This window comes from Phodopus roborovskii, unplaced genomic scaffold, assembly GCF_943737965.1.
Source record: "Phodopus roborovskii unplaced genomic scaffold, PHOROB, whole genome shotgun sequence".
Taxonomy (NCBI): Eukaryota; Metazoa; Chordata; class Mammalia; order Rodentia; family Cricetidae; genus Phodopus; species Phodopus roborovskii.
In genome coordinates this window covers 805,459-823,336 of record NW_026126549.1, presented here as the reverse complement: position 1 = coordinate 823,336, position 17,878 = coordinate 805,459, and the positions used below count along the sequence as shown (strand labels likewise).

Sequence of the window (17,878 nt, the reverse complement as noted above, 5' to 3'; positions counted from 1 at the left end):
ATCAATTATGTTACAAGTCACTTCAACTCCCACAGTCCAAATTTCTTAAATGGTGATAGTCTATCATGAAATTGTGAGGAATCAGTTAGGAAAGATGTTAGGTTTAACATACAACCTGTCTTATAATTTGTGCTGGGTATGTAGTAACTAATTGCTTCTTAGGCTATTGGCAATAATTAGTCTGTCTACATAATTGGAAAGCTAATCTAGGATTCAGAGCTGGGTAATGTAACTCCATAGCTGGCTCAGATTGGCTCTGGCTCGAACTCAGTTCTTGGCACTTAGTTTCTATTATCAAGTAACTAATTTTTTACAGTATTTCTTAATGTACTTACTGCCTGAGCATCATATACATACAAACTTCATTATCCCACAAAACTTAGCCTTAAATTTTCAATCAAAATAACAGTGTTTCTACAATAAGAGACTTGGTTCAGACAATAAAATTCTGGCTGGGGTGTGAGGTGTTCTCGCTTTGCAGCCACGTGGGCTCTGCGTGGGAGCCCAAAGGCCTCTGTTCAACCGCCAGGGGGCAGTACTTCCCTCTCTGGCGTGGAAAAGCAGCACCGCCCACTCTCCGTCCCCCCCCACACGTGGGTCCGAATGGTTAGGCCCGCCGGGCAGGTAGCACGCTTCCGCGGCGTCCCTCCACCCCCGTCCCTTCCCCCATTGGTAGGGGCTGCGGGTCCGGGCGGAAGTGGGGCAGGCGGGCGGGAGCGAGGCGTCACCGTTGTATATTCATGAGGCGCGCGCAGCCCAGCATGTTAATGAGGCGGGGCGCGGCGGCCGGCTAAGAAGGCTGCTGGGCGGCGGCGGTGGTTGCTGGCTCGGGGCAGCCCGGCGCGAGTGACGTAGACCAGGGGTCTCTGGCCGGAGCTACCAAGACATGGAGCCGTCCGGCGGGGGCCTGGGGCCCGGCCGCGGGGCCCGGGACAAGAAGAAGGGTCGGAGCCCCGATGAGCTGCCCGCGACGGGCGGCGACGGCGGCAAACCCAAGAAATTTGTGAGTGTCCCTCCCACCCTGCTCCTCAGCCTGGCGGGGTGGCCGCCCTCTGAACTCGGGCGACCCTCGCTGCCCTCCGGGGGCGTCTGCCTGCCGCTGGGGAGCCGCCCCCGCGCTCTCTTCCTGGTTTCGCTGGGTCGTGGGCTTCGCGGTCCCACATTCTGCCCCTCCGGGACCTCGGGGAGCCCGGGTGTCCCACCTGGCCCTCGCCTCGGCCACCTTGGAGCTTCCCTCGCTCTTCAGTCCGTAGGCTCTGCTCTCCCGCCCCCGTGGCCCCGCGGGCTCCCGGCTCCACTTCCTTTCTTTTGCCTCTAGTACCCCCCACACGCCTTTTTTTTTTTTTTTTTTTTTATTTCTTTTTTTCCCTTTTTGGCTCCTTGTAAGCGGTTCTGGGTCTATTTTCTCTTCTCACCCATGCCCGGATTGGGTTATTCTCTTTCTTCTAAAAGGTCATTTCCTTCCTCACTGGTGATCCTTTTCACCTGCTAACTTTCCTCCCGCCCTGTCCCCTTCCAGGGCTCTCAGCCCGGTGTCACCTGGTAATGCTTCCCCGCAGGAATGTTACCTGACTTGAGTCTTGTCTTCCCTCCTCCTTTGGACGTTTGTCCTTGTGATTACGGGTATGGGTTCCTGCCCAAGTCCTGTGGTCATTGGGGCATGGCAGTAATTGACTTCTCAGTATTTCCCAGTCCACAAAACCTGTTTCTTATTGCCCTGTTGCTTATCACTTCAGAGGGTTAGAACTTTTCTCACGATACTCTGCCCTTCATGACCCGAGATGGTGATTAATCTCCCTCTTGAGCAAGCTAGACTTCAAGTCCAATAAGTTTGTGATTTGCTTTTTATAATTTTAAAAAAATAATAACCATCTCCTCAACTCACCTTTTGCTATCTTTTGTGCCCCTGGGTAGCTGATATCCCCTTTCCTACCTGTAGGAGAGTGTATCTTTCCTTAGGTGCCGGTTAATAATCCTAGTCCTAGGGACTGTTGAGGTTCACATAACGTGTTATTTTACTACCTGTTGCCTTTCCTAACTAAATCCTCGTCTCTCTTCAGGGAGCTACTTGCCTCTTCCTGTAAAAGCTTTGAAAGATACTGAGTAGTCAAAAAGGGAGTTTCTGCTCAGCTGTTGCTAGTTGTTAACTAGATACTTAGTTTGCTCTTCCAGGTAGCATTAGTAATCTCTGATCAGCTAAATGGCTTGAATTCTTACCTCTTGCTTTCTTTCATGCCCCCCCCCCCCAGCGTTCTGATCCAAGTCCACGAGTTTGGGAAGTAAACTTGATAAAGGGATGGCAGTGGAAAGAAACTTTTGTGACCTGGAGGGTTGGGAGCACACTAAACTGAATTAAAAGGGTGACTGACTCATCTCTTCCTATTTCTGGCAAGACCAGGTGCCCCTGTTATGTCCTCTCCAGTGACATAGAGGGTGTCAGTAACTGTTTGATCCGGCAAATATCTTTGTAGAAACAGGATCCTAGGTGACCACAGCAGTATATCCTTAGGTTCTTTCTTTAAAGGTAGGAATTGACCCTCCAGTTTGAGAACTTTCCTTCCAACATGTAAGCTTTAGGGCCTGTATTCTTTCTATTTCCGTGTCTTTTTGTTTTGATTTTGTTGCCATGGATACTGTTTGACCTTCTCTATCCAAACTCTAGCTATTTTTGCTGATTGTAGTGATCTCTGTGACTTATTGCTGTTTATTAAAGTTTCATGTGTGCTTCTTCTTTGTTCTAACACTGTGTCTCATAGATTGGTGAAATCTACTGATGTTTGTGGTAAGGTGAGAAATCCCAGGAACCTCTCAACTTCTTTCCACCTGTTTTTTGGCACAGAGTTGTTCGCTGAGTGGATTTGGCCCAGAATTGTTGATATTTGCTTTTGTACAGGGTGGAGCTGAACCTAGTTCTCTTTTACTGAGCTTCTGGTTTTAACCCTTACATTACTGAATTTTAAGAACTGGGTATTGTAAGCAGTGAGAATTGGAAAGTTTCCAGGGAAGCAGGCTGCTCACTTCCTAATTGCTAAATATAATCTACCTTAAGGCATCAGGCTATTCTTTCTCACTGCTCTTTATGAGGACTATGAAAATGAGAGACAAGGAGCATTGCAATCCACTTCTCTTTGTCTCTGTATATATAAGTATGTGTGAGTGGGTGGAGTGGGCGAGACTGCTGGGGCGCTTTTGTCACCCAGGGCTCAGTTTTCTTGAACTACTGGCTAAAACCAATCTCAAAGCTATTTCGCCTACTCCACCTTTTCTGAAGTGTGGTGTCCGCCAGAACTCCCATTCTGAATGTGCTGTACAAACCTTCTGGCCTGGACTAAGTGTGCTTGAAGGTTTGCATTTGAGTGCTTGCAGTCCCTTAGGCTGCTGCTACACTTTTTCTGAGCAGGTTGTTTGCATTTGAAGGACTGCAGTTCTTACCTTTTCGACTTTTGCAGGTTCTAAGTACACATAGGCTGATGAGAAAGCAGAGCTCATAAATTGCCTGAGATCTTCTTTACCTGAGGCGTGCTGTATATGGAGAACAGCTGATCCTAGTTTAAAAAGTGGATAGGCATCTTTTAAAGGCATGGCTGATGCAAGTGTTGTTGTGAGTGGCTGAAGGCAGGCTGCCTGCTTTTCCCCTTGGTTCTTGATGAGCCTGTCTACTGGACCATGAGCATTTCCCTTCTACATTATTCCAGTTCCTTTCAGAAGCCTTTCAAGGGAGGAAAATAAAAATTCCAAGTGAACAGAGTGTTTCTGATTTTGCAGCAGGGATGGATGTGGGTGTCAAATACACTCATTTCTGAAATATATGTAAGAAGAGTCAGTACAACCAGGGTGTTAGGAGGCTGTAGAGTATTCGTGCATTCAATAGATTACATGTCTTCTCATGCAGTTGAGAAATTAAGACAGTCTAAGAACAGTGATTCCTGACTCAGTGAGGAACATAATAAGTTCAAAAAGCAAGGAGAAATCCTTAAATGTTCCAGAACTTAAAAACAACTGAAAGTAAATTTTATTTTATTTTTAATTTTTTTCAAGACATGGTTTCTCTGTAGCTTTGGAGCCTGTCCTGGAACTAGATCTGAAAACCAGGCTGGCCTTGAACTCACTGAGATCTATCTGCCTGTCTCTGCCTCTCTGCCTCTGTCTCTTCCTGTCTCTGTGTTTAGTGTCACCACCGCCCGCCTGGAAATAATTTTTTTTAAGAGATGTATTTGTTTTTATTTTATGTGTACTGAGTGTTTTGCCTGTATGTGTGTATATGCACCACATATGCTTGGTGCATAAGGAGGTCTGAGGATGGCATTGGATCCCTGGAAACGAGCTAAAGATGGTTGTGAACTACCATGTAGATACTAGAAACTGAGCCTAGGTCCTCTGCAAGAGCAACAAGTGCTCTTAACCACAGAGCCATCTCTCTAACCATTAAGAACTGAAAATTTTATGGACTGTAAATTGTTTATTATAAAACCTTAGGAAGTAGTAGTATTTATGATAAGGAACAATATAACTTTGATAAGCACATAGACCAAAACAGACCTATTGTATATTCTGTATGATAATGTTTTGCTGTCCTTATTGGTCTGCACTATAGCTTGCACGTGGATTGCCAAGTTATTCTAGGGGAGAATTCTATCTTCAGTGTAATGTAATAGAGACCCCAAAGATACAGTTGTATACACATGGTGATTCAGAAGAATAAGTTAAAATTAGTTTATTAACAGGAAATATGAGACATGGTAGTAGAGAAACAATGTAGAAGTGGTTCCTTCTACTCTGTGTTGTTGAAAACATTCATAGTTATAAAAACCATTCTCATTTTGAAACTAATTTATATTAAGAAGATTTTTGGTTTTGTGTTTGTGTGTGTGTGTGTGTGTGTGTGTGTGTGTGTGTGTGTGTGTATGTGTTGGGCCTTGTGCTTCTGGTAGCTGGTTTGACTATAGCCAGGGTTTTAGGCAACTAGACAGTTAAAAACTATTAAGACCGAAATTTCCTTTAATCCCAGGCAGGAGATCTCTGAGGCTGAGGCTAGCCTGTAGAGGTCTATGCAGTGAGTTCCAGGACAGCCAGGGCTACATAGAAACCCTGTTTCAGGGGTAGGGTGGGGGCTGGAGGGAATGCTAAACTTTCTGGAAGTAAAAATTGAAAAGTAAAAAATATCATAATCACTTAGCAAATCTGTTTTCTCTTAAAGAAAAACTAAACCAGGTTTTAGAATCATTAACTACTTTTTAAGAACATAAAAGGTTTACTGTGGAAAAAGACAAATATTGAGACCAATATTTTAATGAATTTCTTCATTATAGGACAAGTGGGAAAGTCATTTTTTCAGTTTTGACCTTTTTTTTTAAACTTCTGTTCGTTATTAAAGCTTGTTATGAGAGCTGGGGACTGGTGAGATGGCTCAGAGGGTAAAGGCATTTCCTGCTGAGTCTGAAGATGTGTTTGAACCCCAGGACCCACATGGTGGAAGAAGAGAACTGACACTTCCATGTGGGCAACCATTGCAGTGCGTATGGGTGCAGGCACATACGTGCGTGCGCACACATATACACACATGCACACATCCATGTGTGCACACAGACGCACACATACACATGCCCACATGCATACACACGCATGCACACACAAGTACATACATGCACATATACGCATGCACACACGCATGCACGTGCAGTTGTTAAAGGAATATATAAAGCTAGTGCTGAGTTTCAAATGCCATCAAATGCAACAGTTATTATTCACTTACAGTTGTGTGCTGACAGCATCAAAGGGCTGAAAGGTAGAAGGTGGATGAATAAACAGAAGGGAAGCAGAAATTTTGGTTCCTTTGTTTTCTAACATAGTAACATAGTAACTTAGGAACGGACTTAAGGGGAAAAGGTACAGAGTGAAAAGAAACTAGTTCTCTATGGCTCAGCTCTGTGACATTTGGTTTTTAATCATAGTTTATGTTCCTTTTTTTTCAAGTGGAGGACAGAATAGACAGACTATGGAGGAATATAATCATAATGGAACTGAATTAAAAGAAGTATAGCTCAGTTATCTCTTATCAGTTATCCTAGCACAGCAGACCAAACCTGGCTGGAGTTGGAGTCCCTTGTCAGCACCTGTTAGAACCATGCAGAAATGTTGGCGTCCTAGTGTATATGTGGTACATCCTCCCTGTGGCTGTGACTGTCCAGGCCCTGATGATGTGTCCTTACCTGTTTATTGTCTCTCTTGAGATTTTGTTCATTAAATTTTTGTTTTTGTTTTAGCTTACGTACAAGTCTTTGGAATATGTTTTGCACATATTTTGTTCTTGTTTAACCATTTAAATTTCTTCTAAGATGGTTTATTTTATATGCATTGGTGTCTCACCTGCATGTATCCCTGTGTTACAGTGTCAGATTATCTAGAACTGGAATTATAGTTGTGAGTTGTCATGTGGGTGCTGGGAATTGAACTTGGGTCCTCTGGAAGAGCAGCCAGTACTCTTAACCACTGAGCCATCTCTTCAGCCCCCCCCCATTTAAATTTCTTAATAATATAGTTTGAAAAAAGGGTGTGTGTGTGTAATTTTGAAGAGGTCCCTCTCTCCCCACTTTTTTCTTTATATTATTTCTATACTTTTGCTAAAAGCACTGTCACTTATATTTCCTTTTCAGTGTTTTGTTTCCACGTGTTGGTTTTGAATTGACATTTTTACTTGTGGGCAACATGGGTCATTTTTGAAATTTTTATGATCAGGGATCTTTGAGATTCTATATCCCTTCCACCCCCCTCCCCCCCCACACACAGGCACACATGCACAGTCTAATAGTGCTAACTTAAGCTTTCCTGTATTCAGTGTACTACAGGTTGTATAATGTCAGTCTTACAATGCATTACTATTAGTGAATGTTTAGAGTTTTTATGTGAGGACGATAGATTAATTCCAGGATAAAGAGTAATTATAAGTGTGGCAGCACTAACAGTTTGAATGAATGTTTCCTTTGTGCCTAGCAATGCACTAAAGAGTTTTGGAGTCAGTGACTCAGTATTGTCTCTACACTGGCCTTATAAAATAGGCACTACTATTATTTTCATTTTATAGGAGATTGTTTAGAATCCATTGAGATTGGGTAACCTGCTTTTGAGGACAGAGAAGTAGAAAGTAGCAGAGCTAGGATTCAAATTAGGTCATTATTTTGTAATGTCAGTTCATGTGTAATCAACCTTTCACATCTGCTCTGTGAGAATGTTCACTTCTAGAAATTTCCTAGAAAATTTTGGTGGTAGCCCCTTAGAGTCCTTTGGTCATCTGTAGTCCATTAAAACTGGATTCTCCTCGAGTCTGATTAGTGGGAAAGTAGTAACAGGGTTTAGATGTACAAAGTGCATTGGCGAAGTGCCTAAATGCTTTGTGCATTTAGTAATTTAGACTTTGAAGCGACTGGGAGAATCATAATTAAAGTTACCTTAGACATGAAAAAGTAACTGTTATTGACAATGCAAACCCCATCTTTCCTCTGGCTCAGGAGTTACTACTCAGTTGTGCAAAGCATTTTTTTTTTTAGAGTAACCTGATTTCCTTTGTAAGTAGACCCGCTTTAACAGCATCATCCTTGGGGAGTTTCAGTTGTTGAGAGCAGCAAGTATTGGTGACCGAGAGAAAGTAAGAGGAGGCTAAGACCCAAGATGGTCTTTATTTTACATTTGAATTTGACGTTTGGCATTCCTGAACACTTACTATCCTGAAATTTAAGGATTGCAAATGACTACTAATTCCAGGGTCTCTTCTTTAACTGAGAACTGCTCACTTTGCTCTTTAGACTTGGCAGTTATTTGCCTGTAGTTAATAATTAAGACTTTGCCACAGAGATCCAAGTACACCGAGTTATAATTTTCTGTATGATTGGTGGTAAAAAGTAGAGAATAAGTTTCTCTTTTTGCCTGTGTCCAGATAGCTCTACCTCCGATCCCAAAGCTAACCATAATGTCGTTTGGTTATTGTATCAGATTTCAGCCTTGGCTTTTTAAGAGATCATACCTGTGGCTTTGTGTGTGGTAGGCAAGTGCTCTACCTCTGAGCTACACTTTGAGCTCAGCATAAACTTTAAATGGTGTCCAGATTTAAAGCCTGTGGAAAATGAAATGGAAGTGTCACTGAAGTGAGGGAAGAGCGAAGTTCCACAACCTTAAAATGATAGTTTAACTAGCCCTTTATTTTTAGATGAGAAAGGCTATCTTGAACCCGTGATCTGCCCGATGCGTAGTCTAGAACTGGATGGTCTGCTGTTTCCATGTATTGCTGCATGGTTGTGACCTTACCACTACTAATTGGTCTTGTGAATTTTGGACAGTTCACTTCAGTTTACTTGGTCTTTTCTTCAAAAAACCTGAGGGTCATTCCTAAGGTCTGTGCCAGTTGTTGGTGTGTTAGATTCTGTAAACAATCCAGGGCAGTGTTTGTTTCATAGGAGATGAGGTCTGTGGCTGGCCCTGGAAAGAAAGCTGATTGGTAGAATAGAGAGGGGAGGAATTTTCTAAGGTGGGGAAAAGTGCAAACAGAGGCTCAGGTATGTGAATGTGTGCTGGAAATGAAGGGAAATTCCATTGTTACAGGAGTCACAGAGAGCGATAGGAAGTAGATCATTAGGAAAGCTAATGCCACATCTAGGGGTTATTTTCCTTGGCAGAGATTTTAGGTTCCCTTCCTGTAAAAATCTATAGGAAAAAAGGGCTGAAAATTAGCACTTCATAATGTGATACACATTGATACAGCTTGTATCATGTATAATGTGTGTAACATTGTATAGTTAGGATATCTAAGAACTCAGATTTTGTGTTAAGGTCCAGGAAATACTTATTTTTTGTGTGGGTACACCCACATATGGGTGCTGGGAATTGAACCCTGGTCCTCTGGAAAAGTAGTATTAGTACTCTTAATGATTGAGCCATCTGTCCAGCCCCCAGCAAATAATCTTTGCTACCTTTGATGGTGTTTAATTAGTTTAAATTTTTACCACTCATAATGTAGTAATGTATCCATCTTTTCAGAGATTATTTGTATCTTAAAAATGTGGCTTTTCGCTGGGCATTGGTAACAACATGCCTTTGATCCAGTACTTGGGAGGCAGAGGCAGGTGAATCTCTGTGAGTTGAAGACCAGCCTGGTCTACAGAGCAAGTTCCAGGACAGGCTCCAAAGCTACACAGAGAAACCCTGTCTCGAACCCCCTCCCCCAAAAGTGACTTTTCAGTTGGAACCTAAGGCTGTATGAGAACAGTCTGAGACTGTGCTTGAGCCCAGTTGCTTCTAAATGTTCTTCCTGACAGTGTGGTGTTACCTTTGGTTGCATGCTTTCATTCTTCCTTACATGTGAAAATAATTGTCTTGTTCTAGAGTCTTACCTTCTATCCAGCTAGCTTTTAAGGTGCCTAAAAGCAGTAGCAGTACTTAGTTCTTGTTCTCTATAGCCTTTTCTGTACTTGGTTTGGGAGTCTTGCTTCAAAAATTCCCCCTTTGTGGTCAAATATAAGAGACTGACAGTTCTGAAAACATTAGTTAACTCTCACCAAGATAACTGAGCTAGAGAACCACTAACATAACTACCCCAACCAGAAGAGTGCTATAGAGAAAAAATGATTACTATCTCTGGAGATACTGTCTTACAGTTCTGACTTGTGTTTAATGAAGGAACATTATGTGTGATTAAACATCTGAGTTATTTTACAAAGTGCAAGGCTGCTGACTTTTACTACTATAAGTGAGAGCAGTATTTGACCCAGTGCTCATCTAAAGTAAGTGCAAGTTCCCATGGTATTTGAATCTATTAATACCATAGTCTTTCATGGCCATAGAAAGGCTTTCACAGACCATTAAAGAGGATAAGTAGTCTGCAGGATATGTCTGGGTGTCCACATTAAATGGTAATAGTCATAGTGTACGATTCTTTTAATTAACAAAATTATTAAATATTTATTGCCAGGCAGGTGGTGGTGCAGCCTTCAATCCCAGCACTTAGGAGGTCTACAGAGGGAGTTCCAGGGCAGCTAGGGCTACACCAAGAGATCCTGTCTCAAAACAAACAAACAAACCCCAAAACAAATTATGAGTGTTTTGCATGCATGTATGTATGCCATGTGCAACACAGGAATGCCTGGTGCTCATGGAACCAACATTGGATCCCTTGGAACTGTAGTTACAGATGGTTGTGAGCTGCTATGTGGATAATGGGAACTGAACCTGGGTCCTCTGCAAGAACAAGTGCTTTTAACCTTTGAGCTGTCTCCCTAGCCCCATACCATTCTTTCTTAACACATACTCAGTCAGCTGTAGAATTTCTTTAGTTCCTTTATTTGGCTGTAGAACCTCTTAGCTTTGGACTGTTGTAAAACTGTTCCATCTTGTTGGACTAATAGAAGTATTTTCAGTTTTGTTTTTGTGTGAGACATATGTCAAGGTCCCTCATTTGCAGGGTCCTTGTATTTTTAAAGGGATGGGAGTTGGTCCTGCTTGGCAGCTCTTAGCCTCTGCTACAGCTTGTTCGTTACTTGTAGGCCGTGGGTGACGTCTGTTTCCTGTGATTGAAACCACAAGAAGAAGTGGTGAGAAACCACTGTAGGATATGTATTATCAGGCAAGCAGCAGGCAATGGGCACCCCTTAAAGAGAGCAATAATAACCAGTTGCAGCCTTTAAGGTGCCCAGAGAGACCCTAGAAATGATTTGACCCAGTTTCCCTTTAAATGAGGAGGACACGGATGCCTAGAGCTGTTTTGTTCGCCTCAATTAGATGAACTAGGTTTTAGAATCCAGCTATTCAATATTCTCTCTCACTTTGTTATTACTCTTAAATTCTGCAAGTGCTCTTTGTCAGAATATTTACTAAGGTATACAGGAGAAGAGAAAGTATTGAACATTTTGAATATGGGAATTGGAGGATGTTTTACTTTAAATGTTGTGCTAACGAGTTTATTAAAACTTTTTATTCATTTTCAAAATACTCAGAAGTATTCAAGAAGCCAGTTTTTGATTTTGTTTTTATTTCACATGATAGATGATCTAGATCTTTGCACAACTTTTTATAGAATTACAATTATGTTTTATACATTTTTCTACTTTTAAAATATCCTAAACGTTTCCATTTGTTCAAGCTTTAAAAATTGTTATTTTTAAAAATTATCTTTGTTTTAGGTACATTGGTGTTTTGCCTACAGGTATGTCTATATGAGAGCATTGGATCACCTTGAACAGAAGTTACAGACAGCTGTGAGCTGCCTATGCATGCTGGGAATTGAACCAGGGCCCTCTAGGACAGGAGCCAGTGATCTTAACTGCTGAGCCTACCCTAAAAATTATTTTTATTTGGAATGGAAATGCATTTTCATTATAAAAGCAACATGTAGCTTTTTCTAAAAAAAAAAAATATAAATATGTATATATTAAAACAATCCCTTCTTTTTCAGAAATTGAAGTTATTTAAAATAGGACCAGAGAGAGGTGCTTACTATTTGGAAATCTTTGGGTTTTAAGTATTCTGATATGAAATTGTGTGTGTGGTTGTATCATGACATAGTTGGACATAGTTTGATTTCTTAGAAGGACTTAGATTTCTGGTGAACAGTCATGAGAACTTAGATCATCACTGTGCTTCTACTTTTCAAGAGTCCTCTGAACCTTGTTCCAGGTTCATAAAAGCCTGGAAAAAGTTTGCCATGGTTTCATTAGCTCAAGCCTGGCTTTTTTGAGTAGCAATGTAATTTTGGGGTTACTTACTCTATTATCAGTAGATGATTATTTCTGGCTATTCAATGATGATGTGAGGAGAAAACAAGGATGTAACTGTTATTTTGAATTAAAAGAAATTGGGGGTAGGATTTAAAACAAGTGTCTTCATGCTTGGTGCCCATATGGAAGTGATAGATAGCAATTGTAGAAACTTCCTGTCCGTCGGGCCTTGGGTGTGTCACATGTGCCTCCCTTAGAGAAGATGTCCTGCTGCTCACATCACAAGGGAGGAGAACAGAGTTGCTACGGTGATTGAGAAACAGCATTCCTGAGTCACTGACTCTTTCTAAATGAATGGCCAACACCCCTTTTTTAAAGGAACAATGGCAATCTTCCCTGAACTCAGAAGGCTCAGTAAGAAAATGAAGAACAAGAAGCTTGGAACTTGAGAAGTATATTGAAACTTTGGAAGAAATCTGCTGTTTTCTGATATGTGTTCAAGTTTTATTAGAACTTTAAGGTGTTTGAGAAGAAGGAAGCTTTGTTTGTGGCTATCTGCAAATGACAGGTTATTCATTCCTTGTGGCTTTCACCCACTTCGCACAGCAGAGAAGATGGGCATGTCTGCCAGATACTTCCCAGCTTCGAGTACTTTGTTTGTTGGCAGCTTGTTTTCCAGACCCAAGAGTGTCTTACAGTGTAAGGTGCTGGCACTGTAGACTTTTAAGAGGAATGTGGTGTCCCGGTTTCCAGCTGCTTTTTTGTGCAAGAGTAGAGAAACCAGAGTGGCCTTCTCTTCTTGTTTCCAGGCTCTCAACTATCTGTGTCACATGTTAGCCTATCCCAGTGCTTTAAGATGAGTTGAACTGGAGGCAAGAAATTACTTTTTCTTTTTCCTCAGATTTACCTCCTTGACAACTGGAGGAGTAACATATATTTTGGAAACATACATGTTTGCAAACAAATTCTAATACTAAGACAGCATTCCACTGTGGCTTTGAAGTCTCAATCTCCCTGCCTCAGCCTCCCAAGTACTAGGACTTTAAATGTAAGCCATGTCTTGCCATGTCTGGCTTCACAATTGGCTTAGAGCTTTGTAGTCCTTCTTTTTCAATTTCAGATCTTCCCCCCCTCTATTTTAATATTAGTTGGAAAAATGCCATTTGTTAGAAGGCTCTGTCCTCTGGAAATCTCATAAGGTTCTCTTAGATGAAGAGCTATAGGCAATAATGGATACTGAGAGGGAGAGTCTGTCTTTTCTAGAGAGTCCACTAACTTAGGGTTATCTAACCCTAAGGTCAGTATATAGGAACAACATTAAATGTACTCAGTAGGTCTCGCGTACACATGGCAAGTATATGTAACTCTGTGTGTGTGTGTGTTCACATGTAAGTAGTGATACAAGAAGTCAGTAATTTGACATTGAGTGGGGACACACAGGAAGAGTTAGGAAAAAAGAGGAGTAAAAATAATACATACATTACTCATATATGAAATTTGCAAAAAGAAAGTACTCCCCCCCAATACTAATGTGTGCACTATTAGCTAGCCAATGTCCTCTAATAATTTTATTTCTGTTTATTTGTTTGTTTGAGACAGCTTCTTGCCTGTGTATCCTTGACTGGCCTGGAACTTGTGTAGGACAGGCTGGCCTGAAACTCCTGAGATCCACCTGTCTTTGTTTCCCAAGTGCTGAGATGGTTTTAGACAGAGGAAAATTTCTAAGTAAGTTATTTCAAATGTTTAAATAGATTACTGATGTAGGGATGGACTACAGCTGCATAATGCAGTGGTCCCTGATGTGCGGTCAGGAAGAAGATGCTGACTTGAAACTGCTGTATTGAGAGAATTCTTAATGGAAGATCCTGTGCTATCCTACTGTTCCTTTGCTACTATTTAGTGAGTTCTAATGGGTTTATTATTTGTTTACTTCTCTCAGATATATTGAGATATAGTTGACAGGCCTGGATGGATGAACTGCACCTTTGGGACTTTCTCCTAAGCCATCAAGGACCATGGGCCTATCTTCCATTGTTTCCGGGATTTATGGTGTGTGTGTATATGGGTGGGTGGGTGGGTGGGTGGGTGTGTGTGTGTGTGTGTGTGTGTGTGTGTGTGTGTGTGTGTGTGTACATGCCCCCAACACATGTAGAGGTCAGAAAATGGCTTGAGGGAGTTGGTTTTTTTCTCTTTCTACCATGTAAGTTCCAGGAATCAAAGTCAGGTGTGTTATGAGTAAGGTTTTTCCGGCAGCCTGGTCCCACAGCCATGCCTGCCCCAAGTAATACACAGAGACCCTGTATTTGATATAATGCTGTTGGCCAGTTACTAGTTTCTTATCAGTTTAATCTAAGTACTTCCACGTGGTCTTATCTTACCGGAGAGAGGGGCTGGCGTTCTTCTCTCTCAGTCCACCATCTTGACTCTCCCTTCTGCTACTTCCTTGAATCCTCCTTGTCTCCTAGTCCCACCTGTCTTGCTTTCCTATTGACCAACAGTGCTTTATTCATCAACCAATAAGAGAAACATATATACAGAATGACATCTTCCATCACAGGTGGTCAGTCAGGTTTGGTGGCAAGTACCTTCCTTCATTCACTGAGCTGTATTACTAGTCTTTTGAGACAGTCTTGTTTTATTCCCAGTGTGACTTTGAACTCTCAATCTCTCTGCCGCATCCTCCCAAGTACTAGGCTTCACAATTGTTTTGGATCTTAGTAGTCCATACTTTCCAATTCTAAACCTTCTCCCCTCCCCCCATTTAGATTTCCTCTGGGGTATACTTTTTCTTATTTGAGGTGAGTGTTGCCACTTTGCACCATTCCCATTTAGGCTAACAGGTACCCATAATTGTGGCGTCAGAATTCTGTTTTCCTGTATGTGGAGATGTGGATTCATTTGCCATTCTCTTTGGGCCATTGGTGGAAAATGGAAGGGAAGTTCTCTGTATTTAAAGTTACTCATTGTTTCTTTCTCTCCACTTCTGACTGTTGTGTGGGTTGGAAGTGGAGAAGGGAGCCCAGCCAGTTTCTGTGGTTCTGTCACCATGCATTATTTAATTTTTACAAGACACTTTGATTTTTATCATTTTACTTTATTGTTTATTCTTTATCATCAGTCTAGTGAAATAAATTTAGAAATATTAAAACTGTGGACGATTTCAAACAGCAAATAAGCTTGTTACCCTTCCTTACTGTCCTTTGGAAATGTAAATTTTGTGACAAAGCTGTATTAAGGTTCCATGGTAATTGAGTTCAAGTTTGTGTTGTTAAATCCCTGTTGCCTCATCGTTCTAAAGAATTAGTATCAGTCCTGTGATAAAATAAAGAAGTGTATCAGAGGCAAACCCATAGATTCTGAATGCCAAGCTCTGCTTTTCCTTTCCCGGGAGATATATAGGATTTGAAAGGAAGTTGTTGGTGATAATTATTTCCCATTTTTGCCTATAGGTAGTGAGTGATCTTTGTCATTATCGAGAACTTACTACTTGAAGAAAATGGAAACACTCCTAAGTAACACCTTGTCTTCCACAATTGAATATTTCCCCTAGCTCAGTTCATAAATATGTCTTGTGGGCTGAAGCACTAAGCACAGTCTCTGGTCTCATTCACACTTAGTGTGAATCCTACTTTTCTATCATAGAACTCAAACCTTTTTAATCACTTGCTCAATTTGAATAGTATTAATGAATATACTGTGCTGTGCTTATGATGGTACTTCAAATTCTATAGAGGTGTTAATTTTAAAATGCAGTTTAAGATATATTATGAGTAAAACACAGCTTTTGCCCCTATACCACTTAACAGCCACAGAAAGCATTGCAACAATCATCTGTTAAGAAGGATTTGACATATAAAATAATTAGAACCCGGTTTAGATGATAGCTAAGTGTAAATTTATGGACAAAGAATGGGCTTTGTTTTCTCATAGCAACACTAAAGTCCAGTGTTGCCTGATAAGTAAGTCATCAGGGTTATTTTACTAGAAGCCTTTCTGTAGTAAGACAGAATGATCTTTTACCATCTGTTTATTTATGATATCAGTGAGTCTAAGTTGTGTGTGTGTGTGTGTGTGTGTGTCTGCATCTGTGTGTGTGTGTGTGTGTGTGTGTGTGTGTGTGTGTGTGTGTATGTGCGTGTCATTTTCTACTTTGGAAGGTACTCTCCCTTCTCATTCATTTTTGAGACTGGGTTTTCCTATATAGCCCAGGATGGTCTTAAAATAGCTATAAAGCCAGACTGGCCTCAAACTCACAGTCTTCTGCCTCTTGGGCTCTGGAATTATTAGCAGGCCTGCCACAGCTGGCCATTGTTTTGTTTTTAGTAGAACTGAAGCTCAATGAGTTAAAATTACTTATAGTATGTAAAAAATATAACTTAGAACTGAAAGTCTTTCTTTTAGAACTAGATCTAGATAGTTCTGGATTTCATTAGTTGGAATAATGTATGAATTTCCTATTGCTGTGTAATTATCAACCAACTTAAAGCTTGGTGTGGACAGTGTGGGTGGGTTCTCAGCGTCTGACCGGGGCTGAAATCAAGATGTCAGTTGAGCTCTGTGGAAAGTCTTTTCAGATTCATTAGTGTATTGAAGAATTCAGCCCATCACAGTTGTGGGGCTCTGTTTCTTTACTGGCTTTCAGCACCCAGAGGCTGCCTATAATTCTTGTGCTTTGGCCTTTTTGATCTTCAAGCCAAGAATGGCACGCTGATGTCTACATTTGAAGCACTTGTGTGGTTTGGTCAGGCCTACTTGGTATCCTTTAGAAGTCAGTTTGTATCTTGCTCTATTGTTAGTAACATAATCAGTCTGTGATAATTTGGATTTGGGGTCACATCTTACAAGGCTACCACACTGTATGTTCCTTATTTTGAATTAGCCCAAAGGTAGTCAGGAAAGAAAGTACTGCATGTCTTTAAACCCACACTTTAGAGGCAGAGGCAAGCCAATCTCCAATTTTCTGGGCCAGCCTAGTTGTCTTAGGGTTTCTGTTGCTGTGAAAGGGTTTATTTCATCGTACAGCAGCATCCAGGGAAGTCAGGGCAGGATCCTGGAGGCAAGAACTGGAGCAGAGGCCATGGAGGAGTGCAGGTTTTTACTGACTTGCTTTTCATGGCTTGCTCAGCCTGCCTTTTTTTTTTTTTTTGAGACAGGGTTTCTGTGTGGCCCTTGCTGTCTTAGAACTCCCTCTGTAAACCAGGCTGGCTTTGAACTTAGAGATCCCCCTGCTTCTGCCTCCTGAGTGCTGGGAGTTTTCTCAGTTGAGGTTCCGTCTTCCAAAATGATTATCTTGTGTCAAGTTGACATACAAATTAGCTAACACACTGGTCTAAATACTGAATTCCAGGACAAGTAGGGATACATAGAGACTCTGTTTCTAAAAACAACAGCAACAAAAAGGTGTTGCATAGACTGAAATTGGTAGTGAATTGCATTTCGACTGCAGTGATGAGAAAACTCAAGTTCTTGGGGATCCAGGGCTGCCCAGGTTCATCATACAGTGTGGGCCCAACTGATGTTCAGCTGTGCAGTTGTGGTAGTCACTTAGCCAAGAGCTCAGGCATGAAAGTTAGAGGTTCCATTAGCCTAAACTGAATCTTTAGAAAGTACTAAGGTATGGGTTTGCACTTGTGGGTTTATATTTCCCCTTTGCTGGCCACTTTGGTTCATGCAGTAACTATCCATGATTAGCAATGGGGGCATAGTCCTAGGAATTAGAGTCACTTTTTCCTATGTAATATACTTGGTGTTCAGAGTAATATTTAGTCATATTCTCTTATTAGAATTTCTAAGTACACTATGTAAACAGTCTGTGTCAAGAGTTGGTCTTTAATTATTTTTAGTATTCTTTGCCCCCCTTTCTGATTTTGATTAAAATTCCAGAATTCAAAGAATCATTTAGAGATAATTATTTAGAGATAAATCTGGATGAAGGTTCTTACCTCTTTGAGTTTACTACAGTAGGCATACAAGAGAACTCCTGTTTGTGTGACTGGCAAATTTTGGGCTGGAGAGATAGCCTAGCTACTCTTGCAGAGGACCCATTTACTTCCCATTACCCACCTTATGGGGCTTATAACTACTTATAGCTCCAGCTCTGGGGCCTCTGCAGGCCCTGTACTCATTCCTGTATCCCCACATGGTCTCACACACACACACCTACCTAAAAATGAAAGTCT

At 41.3% G+C, this 17,878-nt stretch overlaps 1 protein-coding gene across 1 annotated transcript in view; it reads left to right on the top strand.

Moving 5' to 3' along the window:
• The first annotated feature begins 713 nt into the window (after positions 1 to 713).
• Positions 714 to 17,878, top strand: part of LOC127234275 (protein diaphanous homolog 1) — a 73,376-nt gene continuing 56,211 nt past the window's right edge. The window contains exon 1 of the mRNA XM_051201168.1: positions 714 to 1,003. Coding sequence (XP_051057125.1) covers positions 887 to 1,003 — 117 coding nt within the window. The 5' untranslated portion in view covers positions 714 to 886. The remainder of the gene's footprint in view (positions 1,004 to 17,878) is intronic.